Source organism: Dermacentor variabilis, chromosome 3, assembly GCF_050947875.1.
Source record: "Dermacentor variabilis isolate Ectoservices chromosome 3, ASM5094787v1, whole genome shotgun sequence".
Classification (NCBI taxonomy): Eukaryota; Metazoa; Arthropoda; class Arachnida; order Ixodida; family Ixodidae; genus Dermacentor; species Dermacentor variabilis.
This window is the reverse complement of record NC_134570.1, coordinates 62,787,737-62,807,736: the sequence shown is the minus strand read 5'-3', so window position 1 is coordinate 62,807,736 and position 20,000 is coordinate 62,787,737. Positions and strand designations below refer to the sequence as shown.

The following is a 20,000-nucleotide window of genomic DNA, read 5'->3' as shown; positions in this document are numbered from 1 at the left end:
ATGTAACGTGCCACAACTTTTAAAAACCCGTCACAGAGTTCACAAGTCTTTTTTAAGTGTCGAAGCGACGCGTGTAAAGCTTTCTGTGTCGAACTTTGTTGGAACCAGGGAAGACAGGGGGAAGTCGGGAGATAGAAATTCAAGACGATGAGCAAAACGAGAACTGGGTGAAAGCGGGAGACAAGTCCACTTGTCGAAACGTTGGCTCCTGCTTCCGCGCACCTCGTTCTCGTTTTGCTCATCGCCTGTTGGGACCAGAACCTCCCACAGGATTCTCCCTTCCGTCACAGGAGAGATGATCGTCCAATGTGTCCAGCGCGGTCGGTCGAGAGCGATTTTCGAGCCAAACCGTAAACGAAGGACAAGGAACGGGCGCCGTACCCTGATGGCGCTGAACGAGAGGGCCGCCAGGTGGCGGCTGAGGGCCTTTGCCGACAGACACGCGGCGAGCGCGTACTCCAGCACCAGCGCCCAGCCAACCAGGAAGGCCAGCAGCTCGCCCGCCGTCGCGTACACGTACACGTACGCCGAGCCGGCCTTCGGGAACCGCGTAGACAGCTCCGAGTAGCACAGACCTGCGCAGCAAGAGAAGTTCGCCCGCGCTGTCATTCGGCGGCTCATCAACGTCTCGTCCTTACACTCGATGACAGCCACCAGAGAGGGCACTGGCTCAGCAGCGAGTACATGCTTATTTATTTATTTGTTTATTTATTTATAGCCTAATTCTAGAAATGCAGGTACAGAAGAATGAGCAATACCACTTTGACGACATACGGCTGAGGAGAGGGAAGAAAACCCGATGTTGCGCGACTTGGCTCTTCTCACATCCCCTAAGATAACCAACAGTGATGACGAAAGGTTACACAATAATTTGCAGGAAAGAGCGCTAGTAATTGTCCAAAGTAATGATCGCAAATAATGAGTACGTGTCTCGGCATAAAAATAAAGCAAACGTCACGACGACAAGTACACAACAATGGATGCAAGACGCTGCAAGTATAAGAGGACATCAGAGAAACGTTTCATTTATGCACTCATATGAAACGCTTTGATTTTGACAGCTATACGGAATTCTCTGGTGAACGTAATTAGGCTGATTTGATGCGTCTATTTGTGAGAAGTCTACCTAATTAATTGTCTCCTTCTAGGAATACTTGACCAATGAGACATTCATGTGTGTGTGTGTATATAACAGGTTTTTCTTTATTGCACAATATAAGCATGGCTTTCTATAACTAACGCGTGCGAGTATGTAACGGCTCTTCTAGTTAGATTCATTTTTTTTGTATTGTTTGCGCTTATATTTTTTGTGCACGTAGGTTTTTGTATGTTTGTGTGGGGTTTAGGTGTAAGGGAAAACTCGATTTATTCTCTCTTTAAATAGCTGGCTCCAATAAGCCTACATTTCTATTTAATTGCACCTAATAAAAAAACAAAAAAAAAACGTTCCACCCTGCGAAAGTGGATGTATAGCGAAGCTGTCGCCGACGTTAGACAAGCACCACCACTAAAAGCGACGTACATCACGTGTGCATGTGCAGTGGTGGTCAAAAGTTCCCAGGCCGCAGCGTTTTCGACAACGTTCGTTCTCAAGCAAGGTGCGGAGAGTCTGGAGCAATTTTGGCACTCGGAAGCTGTGGGTGGTGAGAAACGGTGTCCCTTACCCTCTTCACAAAAACCTTGGAGCTCTAATAATCCGATACACGACATGCCATGTGGACACGCAGTCAACGTGTCCGCGCAAGCTGTGGCCTGGAAACTTTTAACGCACCCCTGTACGCGCGCAGAAGTGCAGCATACTTCCTCACTCTCCTAGGCCCACCGCCAAGCGCAAGGGCGCTATCAAAATAATGCAATTTTATTGCGACAGCGGTTATATGGACACTCTAGGCGCATTTTTGCCGTCGCCGTCGCCGTGATGTTCCACACGAAGCCCAAGGGCGATAACACCTTCGCCACGCGTCGTATGCTGCACGTGCTAGTGAAAGCACGCGAGGGAAGCCTTCGGCTGTGGCTCAATCTGGCACGCGCGAAGGAAGAAAACGGAGAGCGAACGCGGCGTCTTGCGTGGCGCGAAAGGCTGGGAGGGAGGGGAATGGGTGGGAGTGACATGATAGTTGAGCTGCCGTTTCAGGTTTGTCTGATTAGCCGCGGCCGCTAGGTGGAGTTACTGTTTCCGGAAACCGTTTGTCACAATGTCAATCACAGTCGCGACAAATGCGCGACAAATGCAACGGGCAGAGCGCCCACGCATCAAGGACATATGCAATATGCGCACACCTACGTCACGCATACATCCTCATTGTCCTAGGTCCGCCGCCAAGCGCGAGACCGTTATTGAACTAAGTAAATGCGTAAAGTACGACTTGCACACCAGCTGCACACATGATAGCTAAGGATTGTAATTCAAATATCGAGAATAGCGGCACTGCCACGTGACGATGTCGCCCGATAATGCATCTGATGACGTCACAACGTGAAACGTTCGTTACGCGATCACGTCTTCGTCAAGTGACGATGTCACCTGAAGACGTCATGTGGCGCCTCTTGGAGAAGCAGAACCCTGTGCGTTTCCCGCTTCTTTGCACTGTCTCCGGGATCGGCCCACATTTTTGTGTGAGCAGTGCGCACGCGTATACACGAAAAATCCGGACCATCTGGAGGCTGACAGCTTTGCTGTAGAAAAGCGACAAAGCCAGCTTTCAGGGCTAAAACATTGTGAATGATATTTCATAACAATGGCAACAGCATTCCTACACGATGTTCTTGCTTTCAGCAACTGTTTTCGTTGTAGCGTGTCCATACTCCATATCTGCGATCAGCTCGCCGCGAGCAGAAGCTTTAAAAATAAGCAGGGAAATAGGCGAATCGCTAATTAGAGACCTGGGAATATACCATGCACTCTGAATTCCCCCAAATTATATTTGACAGTAATGAAACGTAGTGGGCAGCTCTATCATTTCTGAGCTTCCGGCGTTCCCATTACCTGTGGTAATGCGCTCAACAGCTAATGAGCCGTGCAAGACCGACAGCTCGGCAAACTTGCTCCAGCTTTTAATTAAAGCCATTATTTTTCAACAGCCAATAACATGCACAGTTTTGATTACTTTCCCTGCATCCGACGCGGCTCGAAATGTCACCAAGCTCGAAAAAAAAATTATCTTTTATAAGGAGAATAAAAAAAGGTTGTTATTCTGGAAACATCGACGAACCCGGAGGTACAAGCTTTATTTTTTCATATACATGGAGTCATTAACGCGTGCAGCACTTCGAAAGCATCAAAGCTAATCCTGCCCCCACACACTACGTATGCGGGTTATACTGAGAAGACATTAATAGCCGAGATGTAAAATAGCGGCGCCGTAAGAGCATGATACAGCGGTCGCCATCAGTTACGATATTGTTCCTGCTTAAATTATAAAAGCGATGAAAATGGCAGGTACTAAAGAACGTGAATTAATGACGCGTTTCTGATGAGGGGCAAAAAGTGACTTTAGAAGTCCTTCGAAACATGCCATACACCTACTCGGTTTGCAAATACGAAACCTGCACGCCGCGAGCGGTGCCGTCTGTTTGTCAATTTCGGAGGAGCCTTATGACATCCGGGTATTTCGCGCCGAGAATACAAATAGCTCCGACCGGAAGAGAAACAGTTTCGGGAAATCGGCGTCCGCGCGCAAGAAAGAGATGAAAGGCGAAGCGTAATTTGTCGCTTGCGAAATGAGACGCGAGATACGAAACAGCGGCCGCTGGAGAAAAAGAACGAACTCGCTCCATACGGTGTCTGTGCGATTCGTCTCGCCAGAGATTTTCGAATGGATGAGTTGGTTCTAATAAGTTCAGAGAGGAAGGCGGGAGTAGGGGGGGGGGGGGGTTGAAAGAAAGACTATTATCGTTGGTGTTTCACATATGAGAGTATAGAGTCGAAATGATTTTACGGAATAGCGCGTATAAAGGGAGATTGAAAAAGATAGAGAAAGGCCCACTACGGAAGCAGGACGAGGATGTGTAACAGAGAAGTAAGTCGTTAATGAGAGTCAGTCTCATTAAACTTCAGACTGGAGATGTACCGACAGCGTCGTTTTGAATTACGAGTGCACAGAAAAGCAGGAAAGAATTGATGCTGTATAAGGGGGCTTTGAAGGTGCAGTCATTTCCAATTTTGTCAAATTATTGAACAGTTTTGCCGCTATATTGAGTAGTTCTGTGTGAAAAAAAAATATGAATAAAAGAAGAGAGACCAAAACGTCCCTTTTACTTTTTTTTATTAAAACGGAAGCTCCCTTTTTTATACAGCAGACTCACATGTTGCACAAAGCATCGACAGCATTCGTGGTTCTACAGAAAGATTCGTCGCTCGACCCGTAGGGTGCGTTACCGAAAAGCGAGAAACGCGATATTTCACGAAGCCATCCATTCGTCTTCATTTTGGTTCCGACGGCTCTCAATTTCCTGTCATCGCTGGATTCGCGTGCTTAGGCCAGAGAGTATAGAAATGCGACGTGGGAACGACAAAGAGAACCACCGTGGTAGATAAGCGGCTTCATGGCGTTCCGCTGCTGAGCTGGAGGTTGCGGGTACAATTCCGTCCACGGACGCCGCATTTCGGAGGGGGCGAAATACAAAACAAAGAGAAAAAAAAACCACTCGTCTGTTTAGGTTTAGGTGTACCTTAACAAAACTGCCAATGGTCATTTTTTTTTTTTTCTCCGGAGCTGCCACTACTGCGTGCGCCTCCTAACCATGCCGCGGTTTCGGCACGCTAAACCCCGGAGTTTAATTTCTTTTTTCGACGACCGAAATTTTTATAGTGTGCTTTCTTTGTTGCGCTTCCGTCTGGAGGAAGCGGAGGTTACTGGCTGCAAGCGAATTAGTGTAGCTTTGCGGAGAGTTGCCGGCGACGGATGGATGGATGTTGTGAGCGTCCCCTTTGGAACGAGGTGGTGGGTCGCGCCACCAATCTCTTGCTATTATACCGCCTAATGTCCTATCCATGTTAAAAAAGAAAGAGAGATAAAAAGCCGCTATGAACTCCCACAACCACATTTTCTGACCCCCTGTTTCGAACTTTGCTTTTGTACGTCTCCGTACGATGCGGCGATAGTTGCACGGCGATAGCTCTATCCACAGCGCCGCCTTTCGGCAGAGTATAAGAAAGCTAAATCGTACGCGCGCGTGTCGTTTAATACGTCATCATTGAAATAGCAGTGCGAGACGAGTGATCAGGACGACAGGCACATGGATGCGGAACGGTATAATGCAAGCACGTGCAGCTTCTGAGCCATCTGGCACCCATGACGCTGCCCGTACGTGCAATCCCTCCGAAACGACTCCGCTATACACGTTTTAAATCGCCAGAAAAAAAAAAAAAGACGATGCTCCCCGAACACCCCTCATACTGATTGCATGAAGCCTGCCAGATCAGGAAAGAATCATGTTCAAGGTGCTCGACAGCAGAGTTCTCGAGCCCTCTTCTAACGAATTGACGATATCTAATTGGAACCGCTCGAAAGATTTGCGTGGTCCCAATTAGCTCTCTCTCTTAATCAAATGAATTTAGAGATTCTGTATACTATTTACGGATTTCTTGCATCCTGCTCTCCTCGTCTTCGTATAGATTTGTACTTCGGCCATGTGTAATCTGTAGTCTGTCAAGAAAAGAAGGCCGTTTACAACTCCGTTTCTTTCGGCATAATGCGCTTCGAAGACTTAAGAATGCGCTGTTTCCTAAGAAGCCGTTAAACATTGTCGACCAAATGCGTGACGCCAAGAGCCCACAAGATAGACGCCATTTAAAGCTCATAGAAAAAAAAAAACGTATATGGAATTCCCATAGACTTGATTGACAACTATAACAGATCGGTTCTTAATTACGTGCTTAAGCTTTCTCCCCGGGCTAACCTGGGCCAGTAAATTGATTTTGTTCGGTTGGAATATATTAAAGCATTCGGTAATCACCGAACACAAGGTATAAATTACATGTGGGTACAGCGGACCACGAAAGTTTCCGAGCACGCAATGTTGCGAAAAAAGGTCACTTTCCTCGGGTCTTACAATCGCTATTTCTGGAATTGAGATAAGCTGCGTGGCGGTGGCGTGGGAAAGCGTCCACTCCGCATTTTGTTTATAGCGATGATGCAATAGCTTCAACAGCATTTCACTTGTCGTCGAAAATCGTATGCCGCAAAAGCTTTCATGATTGTGCGTGCAAGGAACGAAATACATCGCATTGGTTCTCCCTACATGTGCGTGCGATGCGTACAGAAAAAAAGTAACGAAGAAAGAAAAAAGAAGAAAAAAAACCCTCGCGAAATAGGGCCATTCACTTATTTTTTTATCTAAAGGGTTTAGTCACCATTGCTTTCACGGCACAACACCAAGGCTCTTTAGTTTTATTTAAAGAACGCCGCATCTGTCGTCCAGGCGCGGAAACGTTCTCGGATGCACGAAACGGAATGCTCGTTACATGCACTCGCTCTCTGAAAGAGCTTTAAATCAATCGCAAAGATGGTGAGCTGGGGCTGTTGATACATGTTGTTAGCAAATAGAGAGAGAAAAAAAAAAACAGCGGTACAACGATCTCGTCGTCGCCTCGTTCCCGTGCTTACCGCTGCCTTTATTTATTATTTTTCTTAGCGTTCGTTTAAACAAGTTAAGCGGCGACAGCGAGAAAGATGGCAAGCATGCCCCCTTTTGCATCGGTCAGGGTCACAGCTGCTGTAGAGCCGCGCGTAAATAATCACCGCCCTTAAAGGCAAGCACGCGAAAGCAACAAGCCCGCTTTGGGCACCCTTGACAGATGAGGCGTGCGTGGTGTCAAGGATGACATTTTTTGTTTCTTTTTTTTTTTTTGCACGGGGATCTCGCGAGCGCGCCACTTGACACCGCCACTGTTAGTTGTGGTGTGAACAGCCAGCCATAGAACCGGCTCCCCGGAGGAAAGAGCGCGCGGCTGACTATTAAATGCTGCGTTCACTGACGCTATACCAGATGGAGCTAAGTCTCCCGAGGACGACGCATTTTAAAGAGCAGGCCAACACGAAATAGAGAGGAGGATGGGGTGAGAGAAGTGCTTCTTTTTTCATTAAAAAAGTTTAAACGCGGCAATTCACGCCAGACAGATTATAGCGAAAATTTCGCTATTGCTTTGCTCTGTATGCACTGCGAAGTACGTTTTAGAAGTAAAAGCAGCCACCTCAGCATGGCACTACAACTGTTGTGGCATGTTTTATTCAACATTGCCGTTTGAACATTTGCAGATACAAATGACGGGGAATATACGCTTACTTTTACTTATTTTACCAAGAGAACTCTAGCTGCGTTATTTAATCCCCCAGTCAAGTGGCCCAATTCAAATGTGTCACTGAGACGCTGTAACGTGCAAGAAAACAGTTCCGACGCAGCCGTTTCTCGGTGCCCGCAAAACTGAGCTATGTACCCTTAGGACAAGGCACCTACAATCGCTGTGTGTAGCTGGTAAAGTGTTTTGTCCTCTTGTCTCTCTCCAGTTTTAGACACACACGCACACACATACGCCTAACTAAGCACACACACACACACACCTAACTGGTTTCTAGCTCGTTTCAATTGCGACGAAGACTTGCCTTCAGGCATACTTGATGTGTGTTATACGTGTATCCTATAGATTCGAGCCGTGTTTTGCGGCATCTGCTATCATATGCCCAGCACTCGTGGCTGCTGATCATCATCATCATCATCATCATCATCATCATCATCATCATCATCATCATCATCATCATCATCATCATCATTTCTTATTCGCTTAAAAGGAATAATACTGACACTGAAGTGGAGGCCATGCTTACAGTAAGAGATGAGACCGCTGCGCCTGTGAGACTGGACATTCAAACGCGAGCGAAGGTCCACGCCAACATTTATTTCTGGGTGAAGGCACGACGATGACGGCTTGGTAATGGCACAATCACAACGCCTATACACTGTAAAATATTTGACACCCTTAAATGTGAGAAAGGGTGTAAACGTGTCTATAACTCACGCCATTAGAGTGTCAAGTACATAAATCACACTCTAAGGGTGTGGGTTATAGATACATTTACACCCTTTTTGAGTTTTAAGGGTGTAAATTATTTCACAGTGTATACGAAAACCGACCGCGATGACGGCGCGACGAAGACACTCCGCTGGCTGACTAATCCAAGCCAGGGAAGAGATGCTTCTTACGAGAGGAACGCCGAAAGCGGGTGCTTGACAAATCGTTATTGCGGGAATTACTCCGCGACCTTTGAAATTTTTCAAATCTCGAATTCGTGTTATCGGCTCTCTGTGCCAAATCGATTCTCATTATGTTTTCTTTTTCACTTTAATCTCGCTAGGAATCAAAATTCTGCACTGTGAGCGCTACGCTCCCAGGCACACAGCACCGAAACTCCGTTTCTTAGGGCATTATTGGCTCGCGCCGTAAAAACGCGAGGCACACGAATATTTCCCGGTCTAGTCGTCTCCAAGTCGAAATTAAGCAAAGTACTACACAGAGCAGGCGGGTTTCATCGGTAAGGTAATTTCGCGGCACTGTACAGGTAGCGTTCGTGTACAGTGCATGCCTGCCTCCAGCAGCAGGCCAAGCACCGCCGTAAATGCCACATAAAAAAAAAAAGAAAGAAACGAGGCTGCTAGGAACGTGGTGGGCGTCGGCGAGCTCTAACGTCATACAAAATGCGCTGCGCTCCTGTCCGCGGGATGGGTAATGACGAGGTCGCGGCCTACGGCGCAGCACCGCGAACCCCGGTTTCGTCGGCGCTCCCGAAGCGCGCACTAGCATGACGTGGCGTGACGGTGCCGCGGCAGCTCGTCGGTCATGTTCGTGACGCCCGAGACCCCGAACACAGCTCGTTGTGCCGTGGTTATGCGAATATATGTATAGACTGACCTTTCTCCTTCCTCACTTATTGATCCGAGGTTAACAGAGAACCAAGATGTCGTCACTGAGCGAAGACAGTTAGGCGAGTCCGAGGTAGAAAGAAGGTCACCGCATCTTTCTTCTTTTTTTTTTTCTTAAACAGAATTCCTCCTCTTCCAAATGCACCTCTCCAGCACAGATTTAAGCATCAGTCTTTGATAGCCCATGGTTAGCTTCTAAATTCACGAGCTCACGACCAGTTGGCGTGTCTAGAGAGAGAGAGAGAGAGAGAGAGATGGGGGTGCAAATTCTCCATTATGTAGGATAAACAAGAAGCCAAAGTTATCTTCGATGGTCGTCTGGCCGTTGAAGTTCGTTGGAAATGATTGCACCGACAAGGGGCGGGGAGAGGGGGGGGGAAGCTCTCTATAGGAAGCACGCTGCAAGATGGCTTCGCCCCCTGGCGCACAGTCTCGTCTGGCAAAGTGGAATAACTAGCATATAAGGCTCTACACGAACTAAATACCTCGACGTAACCCTAGCACCCACCCCGAATATACCGACTTGAAGAGTGACTTCTACGTCGGTTGCGGTTGTCTTCGTAAACGTTTACGCAACACTAATTGGAATGTCTGACACTGCTCCGCGCGATGTCTGCGGGCAACGGCGGGAACATCGCCCACCCATTGGGCCCGGTCCTCAATGTAATCTGCAAAGTCAATCAGTCGCCAGCGCACAGAGACGGTCCGTTCGGACGATACTGTTACACCGTCCCAAGCACTCGTTAGCCCAGAAGGCGTTGAAGGAACGTTTGTGCACTTCTATAAATGACTCGCATGTGCGCGCCTCTTTGACTGCATGGTTCTGTGAGTACGCGTGCACACATTCACTGCCTTTTTCTCTCCTTCTTATTCCTCTATTCTCCTCCCTGCAGCGTACAGAGGATAGCCAACCAGGCGCTTGTCTGGCTATCAACCTTGCGTTCTCTTCTTCTTTTTTCTCTCTCTCTCTCTCTCTCTCTCTCTCTCTCTCTCTAACTCTAGACGACGATTAGTTGTAAAGCTTGCTCGCTAGTACTCTTCGTGAGAGTGAACTGCGAGCTTCATCCCGTGGACTGTAATATTGAAAGACGGACACACTCCTTGAAAGTTGCTTGTTTTCTCACATAAAAGGCGGTTAATTGCGTGTGTGTGTGGGGGGGGGGGGGGGAGGCTTTGTTCCAACAACTTCCCTCGTTGCCTTACGCACGTGCGTCCAAACTTAGCCGAGCCAACGTGAGCGTCCGTGGCCCGCTTGCACGCGAATAAACGCGGTAGCAGGTGCAGAGACGGCAGCGTCACACTGGGGCTGCACAAGCGAGGCGCCACGCAGCGCAGTAGCAAGAGCGGTGACGCACACTTGGCCTGATTAGGTGACAGGGGGGGCAGAGCTGGCTGTCGCGTCGCATGGGCGAGGTGTCTCCGAGCCCATGATGTGTGTGGTATGTGCATGCCGGTAGTGGCGTCGGCAGAGGCATGTGCTCATTAGCGCCGCGCGGCCTCTTGCTATCCGTGGGCTGTCTCGCTCAATCCTTTATTCATACTTTGGGGGGAGGGGAGTGGGGGAGGGGTAAAGCGGGACAGAGACGTCAGGCTATATAATAACGACGACGGGCGACACGCTCAGCGGGTTCATTCCAGCAAATGGACGCTTCTTCTTTTCGCCCTTTGACATATGTGCTTTCTGGGGCGCGGGCGCGCGCCCCAGAAAGAAACGCGCATGACGGCAAAAAGAAACGCGCATGACGTGGCCGCATTCAAGAACGTCACGAGAAACTTTTGTCCTAGTCGAATACGCCGAGAGTATGCGCTGTTTGTTTACTCCGTTACACGTAGGCTCCGTGAGGTGGCGTGGGGGTGGCCAAGGCGGAGAGTGTTACGCACGCAGGAAAGCGAAGAGGCTATACTAGGTGTTTTTACGAAGACTTTCGAGTAATGTTTTTTTTTTTAAATATCGCCTGCGCCAGATATCAAAATTTCGAGTTCTCGAGCTGTTCTATGCGAAAAGACGGGCACTACTTGCACGAGAAATCGAAATACGTAATGGACTAATTATATAAAATTAGCCAATTAAGTGTTTAACTAATTACGCTGTGGCGCATATTGCAAGTTACAAAGTGTAGCTGATGAGATCGCAAGGCATATCCGTTCAAAACGAATACTGTGGATGACATCATTTTTCGAGATATGCGCTATCAAACTTTGGGTAAAAATGCATTGTCATCACACTTACTTTTTAAACAAAACGCCGCTTTATGTATTGAAGCTCAAAAGTAACTGGACCACCAATGTATTTATTCGCAAGGCTCTGGAACTAATCTCTCGAAACGGGTGTCACTCTGGGAATTCCTTCTAACTGAATCCGCCTTGCGAACTTCCCGCCTACAATTTGTAAATCGCAATATGTGTCATAAGGTAATTATCTAAAAAAACTTAATGAGTGGACTCTTGTAAATCAGTTGATTAAGCACTTCGATTTCTTAATGAAAATAACGTCTGAGCAGTCCAGCTCAAGGATTAGGATTCTGCTATCTGCCACTAATGCCCCTAAATTCACTAATGCCATCGCAAAAATACCACGTATATAGCATTACATACTAATCAGTGTGTATAGCAAAACAAAGAAAGAAACGAAAAAAAGTAATACGAAAGAAATAACAGTACACATTTCCAATGTGAAAAAAAAAGAAAAAGGATGAGCTTAGGAACATTGGTTAAATAAACATGGCATCATGGAAACAGGAACGCTAGTTAAATATGAGCAGAGCCGCTGCAAAAGCTTTACTATCAAGCAAGCTAACTATCAGCATAATTTCAAATGCGAAGAAGATGAACATGACTACAGAGAGAGAGAGAGAGAAAATGAGACTGCAAAGGCAATGAAGTTAACCGGAAGAAAGACCTCAGATTTGCTACTCTAAAACAATTAGAGTGTCTTGTCGCACTTCCATGATCGGCCGAATTTGTAACCGTGACCTAATTTAGGCTGAAAAACGTACGTCTGGGACTAAACCATGCTCGTAGACACCGTCTATACGGAACGATGGAGTGTCGCACTCTCACATAGTGATGCGTAACAGGTGTTGTGGTCAGTTTTATTTTTTTTTTTCTTGCTCGCGCTTCTATCGGAGCAGGCGGTACGTGTCATGAACTTTTTATTCACATGATCGTGTTTACGTTGGCCGTCCATTCAGCTAGCAGGCTGAACAACTGAATTTCGCCACCTAATTGCAGTGGCATTTTTACTACCGTTGTGCCAAGCTACACAGAATCACCAAGACGATAGCCCTATAGTTGAATAAGAGTGCTAATTTGGGCTGGGTAGTTGAACAGTTGGAGGTTAGCTCATTCTCTCGATTAGCGCGGTAGGACGATAGGACAGTGTTGTAACGTAGACGAGTCTTGCTCACAAGATTGTGATTTCTCAGCATTCGGATCGTCTAAGAAGCGCGATGCTTCATTGTTTCTGGCACTGGAACAAGATGCTCTGGGTTGGGCCAAGGAAAATCTGGAAAAAGAAAATGTTATTCGTACGCGATTTCCTAGCACTAATGTCTTAAGCGATCTTCGCTATTGACACGCGATCACGCTCATCTGCAAATTCATCGCCACCTACTTGAGTAGCATCCAGACGAGCGCGTCGCAAACGGAATGTTCGCGCGGTGTGTTCGCAGTCGAGGCTTGCCTCGTCACGCTATAGAGCAGAACTGCCCAAGCTAAGGGTCACCCGCCGAGGTTGCTCAGTGGCTATGGTGTTGGGCTGCTGAGCACGAGGTCGCGGGATCGAATCCCGGCCACGGCGGCCGCATTTAGATGGGGGCGAAGTGCGAAAACACCCGTGTGCTTAGATTTAGGTGCACGTTAAAGAACCCCAGGTGGTCAAAATTTCCGGAGTCCTCCACTACGGCGTGCCTCATAATCAGAAAGTGGTTTTGGCACGTAAAACCCCAAATATTATTATTATTAAGCTAAGGGTCGGCTGTGTGAACGTGTGCGAACGTTAACACCGACAAGGACGTGTGGCCAGTCCTTCGTGTACGTCTTGCGGTTTCTGCGAGCCACTTTAGCATCTGATATTGGAGCGTTCCGCAAGGAGCGCCGCGTCACTACTGAGGGACTATCACCTTGGCCTGCAGTGAACGACGCTCGGCGAATGTTTGTACCCACTGGTTGTGCGTCTCGATGCGATCAGGCTCACTACGCTCCCCTTCTCTAGATGTAACTAACTTAGGTTCACGCTTGTAGCTTATTTGGATTTTCAAATGACAAGGCCACAGACACTATTTTTTCTATCTTAACGTTCCTTAGTTGTGTGACCTGCACTGACCGGTCGTAGTGTGCGTGACCTGCACTGTGTGTGTCCTGCTTTATATATTCTTTAAGATTTGTGATCTTGCTCTTTCTCTACACTTTCCTCCCCTTGTTCCTCTATTCCATTTCTATGCTTCTGTCTCCTCCTTTCCGAAGAGCAGGCAGACGTTGTGCCCCTTGCAGTGGCAGTTGCCAATCTGCTCCTGACTTGCCCTTTCCTGTCAAGTGTATACATCTTTTCAAATCAAATAGTACTAATAATTCCAGCACCCGTTTCAATGATGAAGCAAATACTGAGCCCCCAGGTTTACGTGTCTGAACATGCGCATTCGCCAGGCTGCTGCATTGTGGGTCTCGGGCTTTCTACTGTATACATATAGTTGTCGCCAAACTCAGGTTCTCAAAGCAGCGTCGCCTGTTACAGCTTGTCTCGTCAATAAGGTAAGCGCTTACATGCAATCGGTTACGAAAAAAAAAGTAATTACAATGTGCATTACCCAGTAAACAAAGTAATAGGTAAAGTAAAGTTTTACAAGAAAAAGTTTTGACTATCTATCTATCTATCTATCTATCTATCTATCTATCTATCTATCTATCTATCTATCTATCTATCTATCTATCTATCTATCTATCTATCTATCTATCTATCTATCTATCTATCTATCTATCTATCTATCTATCTGCAAAGCCTACTCAATGGAATCGCGCGGCTACCTCGATCGCCAGTCATCGTAACGCTTGGTCGGCGCGCTAGACTCGGGCACCAAGGGAAATGCGCGAACGTTTTGCACACACATACGCACTTTTAGCCCCATTACCGCTTTCCACTCCATAGTTTTCCTCATGTTAAGCGCTTCAACTTCTGATCTTTTCATTCATTTTCTTTTTTCACCCTTCCATTTATACTTTGAGTTCACTCAGGACTCCCTCCCTTCTAGCTCTTTCGCCATTCAGGTGCGGCTAATGAGGCGAGGCGATAAGCTCGTCTCGCACCCTTGGCAACGCGCACAGGTACAGGTACAGGTAGTTCGCAAACATTGCCGCACACAACGCGGCGCACAGCGTCGAGAAGTTGTAGGCACATTATGGGGGGTGAGCAGGTCGCTTTGACGCGAAGCCGTCGCCACCGTGCACGCGCCGTTTCGCAAGCAGCTCTAGCGGCCCTTTCTCGAAACTGCAAACTCCGAACGCGATCTTGCGTTGATTTAAATCACACCCTTAGGGGCACCCGGGCAGCGCGCCTCCCGTCGACTTAGCGCGCCGCTCGACTCGGTATAGAAGCGAGCGCGAACGCACCGTCTCGTACTCCCCTATCCCTTATAATCCCTCTCATATGTGTACTGGCTCGACGGACGATGCAGGTAGATTTCGCTGAGGCGTCCAGCGACGGCGGCGGCTATGGAAGCTTGAAACTGCGCGCCCGTTGCCATTTGGCAGAACAGGCCGACGGGTGAAAGCGCTAAGCATAAAACGCTACCCTTCTATATGAATAGGGCAACTTTAATCGTACTATACGGTCGCTGCGAATAACAAGCGTTGCATAGGTCCTATTGCTCGGCTGTAGTTGGAGTCTAATGCGTAGGGAAGTATTAGGTCAACGCGAACGAGGCGATAAACACAAATAGGGCACCAGGTTAAACGCCGCACCTATAGGACTCCTATAACCCTGTCAAGCGGGCAAGTTAAGTGCACTTACGGAGAGTGTCACTCGGTTTGAATGCACTTTGCCAAGTCTAAAGGTCGCAATTGGAGTGTCCCTTGCAGAAGAGTGCAATCTGGTCGGAGTGAGTTCACGAAACGCACTTTTCTGGCCGAGTGCGTAGCCACGCCACCAACGATTCAAATGGTACAAAATGTAACACATAAAAAAGGACACATAAGTTCATTTTAGTTGTTGAACATATTTTAACGAAATAATCAGAACAGAACTCACTCATATTCCGTTCAAGCACGATCAAATGCCGCCTCGTCGCACTCCACCATGTTGTTCTTGATTGGCTAGGCATTCGTCTTGGCCCGATTTGACTCGCAAAACTCTTGAAATATAAAAAGAAAAATCTTTTTCGTTTTTTGTTGAGAAAATACAGACTAAGTTTGCTTTTATCTATAATACAACATAAAGCTATCTATTTTCAAAAGTTCTTTTTCTTTTAATCTACATCTTCAAGGAACGCGCTCTTAGTCTGTCGCCATTATTTTTTTAACTGCGAGTGCGCTCTGTTTTACCGTTTAGCACCGCGTAGCCTAATGTGTCACTCAAGGTCCTGAAGTGCATGCACTCCGTGTAAGTACTCGTAACTTGCCCGCTTGACAGGGGTACTACTTTACCTGAAGACTAAACGTATGTGAGTTGAACTTTTTCACATCGTCCTTCTTTTATCGCGAGTTCAATCAACATAAACAATAACAAACCAAGGTGCGGCATCAAATCCTGGTGTTGAAGCGCAAACAAATGCACACACTGAGACCGAGATATAACATGCCCTTACTAAACTTGTTTATGTTTATGTTCACTTGTTCTTGTTTATGCTTACCAAAGCTTGTTTTATAGTTGTTAGGCAAAACCGAGCGAAAGAAGGTCAACAGGCAAACAAGAAAAAAGGCGCCGAAGATGCCAACCGGTGATGGCGACACTCCACAGGTGTTGAGCCGCACGCTAATGTGAACGTCGTTGTCATCGTCAGTGCCGAAATAAGCTCTTCTTCGGGAGAATGGCTCATCCGGGACTCTACTACCGTCTTTCTCACATTTCATCACCTTTCCTAGGGGCCGATTGCGCATGCGCAATATTCGCGGATCACTTAATTTCCATCACAATGCATGAAATAGTCTATACCAACACTGGCCGAGCTTTCCCATCCCCTCGGGTACCTATCTTCTTATAACAAAATATGGAACTCAGCTTGTCCTATCTTTTTTGCGGTCTCCGCGTTTGTGCCATTTTTACTGCCTTTGCATGAATCGACTACGCAGTATTTAAGGTGCACTGCTTAACCAGTTACCTGGTCTGGGCATCCAATTTGCTGCCCGAGCGCATTGCTTCAGCCTCCTTTCAACCATAATATCGTCCTTGCTCACGAAGACGCTCGTGATATCGACACATTCCAGACGGGATAATCGCAACGGCTGACCGTCGCTAATGCCTTCTTTTTTTGCACGACATGGATGTAAATAGGAGCTTTCGACGCCACCCAGAGGCAGCAGGCCCCCCAGAGACTCTCTCCGTTGTGCAGACGACGAGGTCTAAAAAAGAAAAAAAAAAGTCATAGACCTGTGCGGCACATGCAGCACAGCCACAGCGTATGCTGGAGGAGCGACTCCATAGGAGCTCCGTTTTCGGCGCTACGCACAGCAGGGTCTTCGCGTCTTTTTTCACGAGAGCTGTCTGAACTGTCCGCCCGGCGTCGAGGGCGAGATGCGGCTTGCGCTGCACTCTCCACAGCGGTCTACTGAGCCCGACGCTGCCTGGCTGCAGCCGCACGCGCAGCTCTGCGATACGTTTCTCCAACAACGGTTCGTATACCTTGTGAGGAGGCGCCATGACGTGCACCGAAGAGTGAACATAGGTATCCAGACTACGCGATGCACATATCACATCTGTTGACCCATGGCACGACACGATGCTGTTGGGGATGATGATGATGATTTATTGGAATCTTCTTTGAAACTGGGTGGTGAAAAACAGTCGCCTAGCCTGTTTAAGTTAACTAGGTCCAGCTACATGCAACATGCAACCGCTACATACAGCTGCTACATGTCGGGACACCTAAAACCCCTTAAACTTCGTAAAATGGCGACACTCTCCTCCTCCGCCTTCACTCCTCCTCGTTTCTCTCCTCTTTCACGTTTCCTCCTCGACCGTGGCGCCGCCTGCACTGCTCGAGCGTAGCAACGACGCCAACATGCGCTCCCCGCCACTCCGTAGACGCTTCTCGAGCAAAAGTGGCGCTGATGCACGGCGCGAGGGCTCACGTGATGCTATTAGGCCAATAGCGACGCGGCGTCGGGCTCGACCAGAGCGCGCGAGGAAGAGGCGGCATTCTTCAAAGCAGGGCACTACTTTACGAAGCTTAAGGGGCTTCGGGGACCCCTGGTGGATTACAACGCAACTGCAATGCAAAGTTTGCACGTATCGACGGTACGCGGCGCGCATGTCACAGCGCGTGACAAATGGCACATACGATGCTAATGATGATTTATTGCATTCCCTTTGAACCTGGATAGTTACAAACAGTGACTTAGCCTGCTTGATTGAATCAGGTGTGGTATACATGTTTAATTGCCATAAAAGTTATATCAACACTCTAGGCGTATTTCTGCCGTCGCCGTTGCTTTGAGTTTCCGTATAAAGTCCAAGGGCAATAACACCGTCGCCACGCGCTCTACATTATATGTGCAAGTGAACGCGTGCGACTGGAGCCTCAATCGCGGCTCAATCGCGCCCGCGCGAGAGTGACGAAAGTGGGATGGACGCGCGGCGTCTCTGTCTCTCCTCCCCGCGACGCACCGCGATGAGGAGAGACAGAGAGTGAGGGGAGGCGTTCCACTCCACCAGCGATCTGCGTTGGGGGCGCAGTTTAGGTATGTCGGCGCCTCGTAGTTTTGCGCGTACTCTGTGTTCTCGGCGCTCACATTTAGTTGAAGCGATAGACAGCGCGAATTTCACTTCGCTCGCTTCCACTGCCGCGTTTCCTCACGCTATTGCGATGACAGCTAGTTTCCGCGGTGGTCGAGCCAGATGTGTTCATCTTTGCTTGTGCGCACGTGACACCATACTTGTTAATTTAATTAGTGTGCCTATGTTTACAAGTTTATGTGGCCGGTAAGACTACTATCCTTACCTCGTATAGCTGTCCACTAATTTTCTATCGCAATCGACGCTTCGCCTCTCAGGCGAAGCTGCGATATTTTTATTCTAGCATTTTTGTATACACTTCCGCAATCTTCTTTTTCTTCGTCATTCTCTATTCACTATCTACCTTGCACCGCCACCTATGCAACTGCTACATGGCGTGCTACCTGGTGTAATAATACGCGCAACTGTTATGCAAAGTGCGCACGTATCGACGCTACGCGACCAACATGTAACATCGCGTGCCTTCTCGCGTGCTAGGACGCGTTTATCAGGCATGTTTCCGCTGCAAGCTACCAAGCGCTGGCGTGGCACAATGGTAAAGTAGCTGACGCCAGCGCGGCGGGCCCGGGTTTGATACCGCCGGGAACTGAGTATTTTTTTTTTCTCATTCCCGGCCATAACTGCGACTGTCATCGGCGGCGGCGGAGGACAACATGGCCAACGGATACCGCTATTGGAATGAGGCCATAACAGCTTACGCTGTAAAAATGGTGCGCATCTAACCGCAAGCCCATCTGTGCGAGCCTCCTAGGTTTTTAAATTTAATACCTAGGCCCTGAGGAAACGTAGATATATATATATATATATATATATATATATATATATATATATATATATATATATATATATATATATATAATTCAGTTGTTATTAGGGACGCTTCATCATTCAGGTATTGACAGTGGTTACCCAGTGCCAGCTTCATTTCGTCGCTTGGAACGGCCTGTATCAAAAATACATTGACCGTTAGCGGCTCTGTAGGCGCAATAGAGCGCAATGGCAGGAAAAAAAATAAGAAAAACAGAAAAGAACGAAGGTTTTTCAAAATGCGCGGGCTCGCTCACAGCATCGTTGCACGATGTCGACTAACGCTTACCAGTGCGCCACGGGTTTCTCTCCGCTCGAAATCGGATGCAGGAAGCAAAACATAAAACGAAGCAAATTACCGAAGGCGGACAATGCCGAATTGGCTTGGTCCAAGTGCGCAACATTCGCTGTTGCATGCTACAAACACAATGGTGCCTGCTATGCCGCGAGGATCACCGCGCTTTCTTCTTACGAGCAAGTCCAGTGGCGAAAGTGCCGACGGGCGCGCTTTGGAACATTGCATGTATACAAGCCTATACACTTTGTCTCGTTAGTACGGTGCAGCGCTTCCGCAAGCTGTAGACGATGTCAGCTACTCAAGAGGCAAAGCCTTTCCTTAGACATAGGAGTGGTTTGCAACTGCGGTCTAATATATCTGGCCGTCTCATCACTGGCTGCTGCCATTGGTAAGTGCGCGGCAGCGGGCGAGTCAGGAACGTATCAGCGAATTAAATCAGGAATCAGTTACGTGTAATGAGCTTCGATAAACTCGTTGCCTGATTGTCCTCCCTGTTTCATCTTAACTGCACTGTTTTAGGTGAAAAGAGCGCACCGTTTTGCCGGACGCGGCGCATTCTGCTGGAGCAGCGGCTGCTGTCTTATGAAAGGAGAGAGCCCCTGTGCAACGCGGCTATGCTCATTAGCGCCACTCGAACATAGACTCATGTGTTCTCCCAAAGCACACGCATTCAGACTGGAATGCAAGAAATGGCAACTCGTAATTGTCTCTCGCACTATGCACAAATATTTACAAGACTTCTAAATCTCTTGCTCTGCACGGTACGCATGTTGCCGCTGGATGAAAGTAAGGAAGACAGAAGCGTTGTAGTAAATAGATAAAGCAACCGCCTAAAGACTACAGTCGCTACAGTTCTTCGGCGAGACAGCTCCCTTGAAATTCCCGGTTCTGCCACTGACTCATGTTGTGCTTGAGAGCTTACTCGTGAATTAAAGCAAAATTAAAGAAAAGAAATCACCACCCAGGCACTCCGTACAGATGGTTAACCAGCGAAACTGACGCATGTGTTTATCAGTGGGTTAATCCCGACGT

The 20,000-nt window shown here is 47.9% G+C and overlaps 1 protein-coding gene across 1 annotated transcript in view; it reads right to left on the bottom strand.

Moving 5' to 3' along the window:
• The window catches only part of LOC142574549 (solute carrier family 7 member 14-like), a 177,876-nt gene that overhangs the window by 148,814 nt on the left and 9,062 nt on the right, over positions 1 to 20,000 (bottom strand). Inside the window, exon 2 of the mRNA XM_075683603.1 lies at positions 382 to 575. Within this exon, the coding sequence (XP_075539718.1) occupies positions 382 to 575 (194 nt within the window). The remainder of the gene's footprint in view (positions 1 to 381; positions 576 to 20,000) is intronic.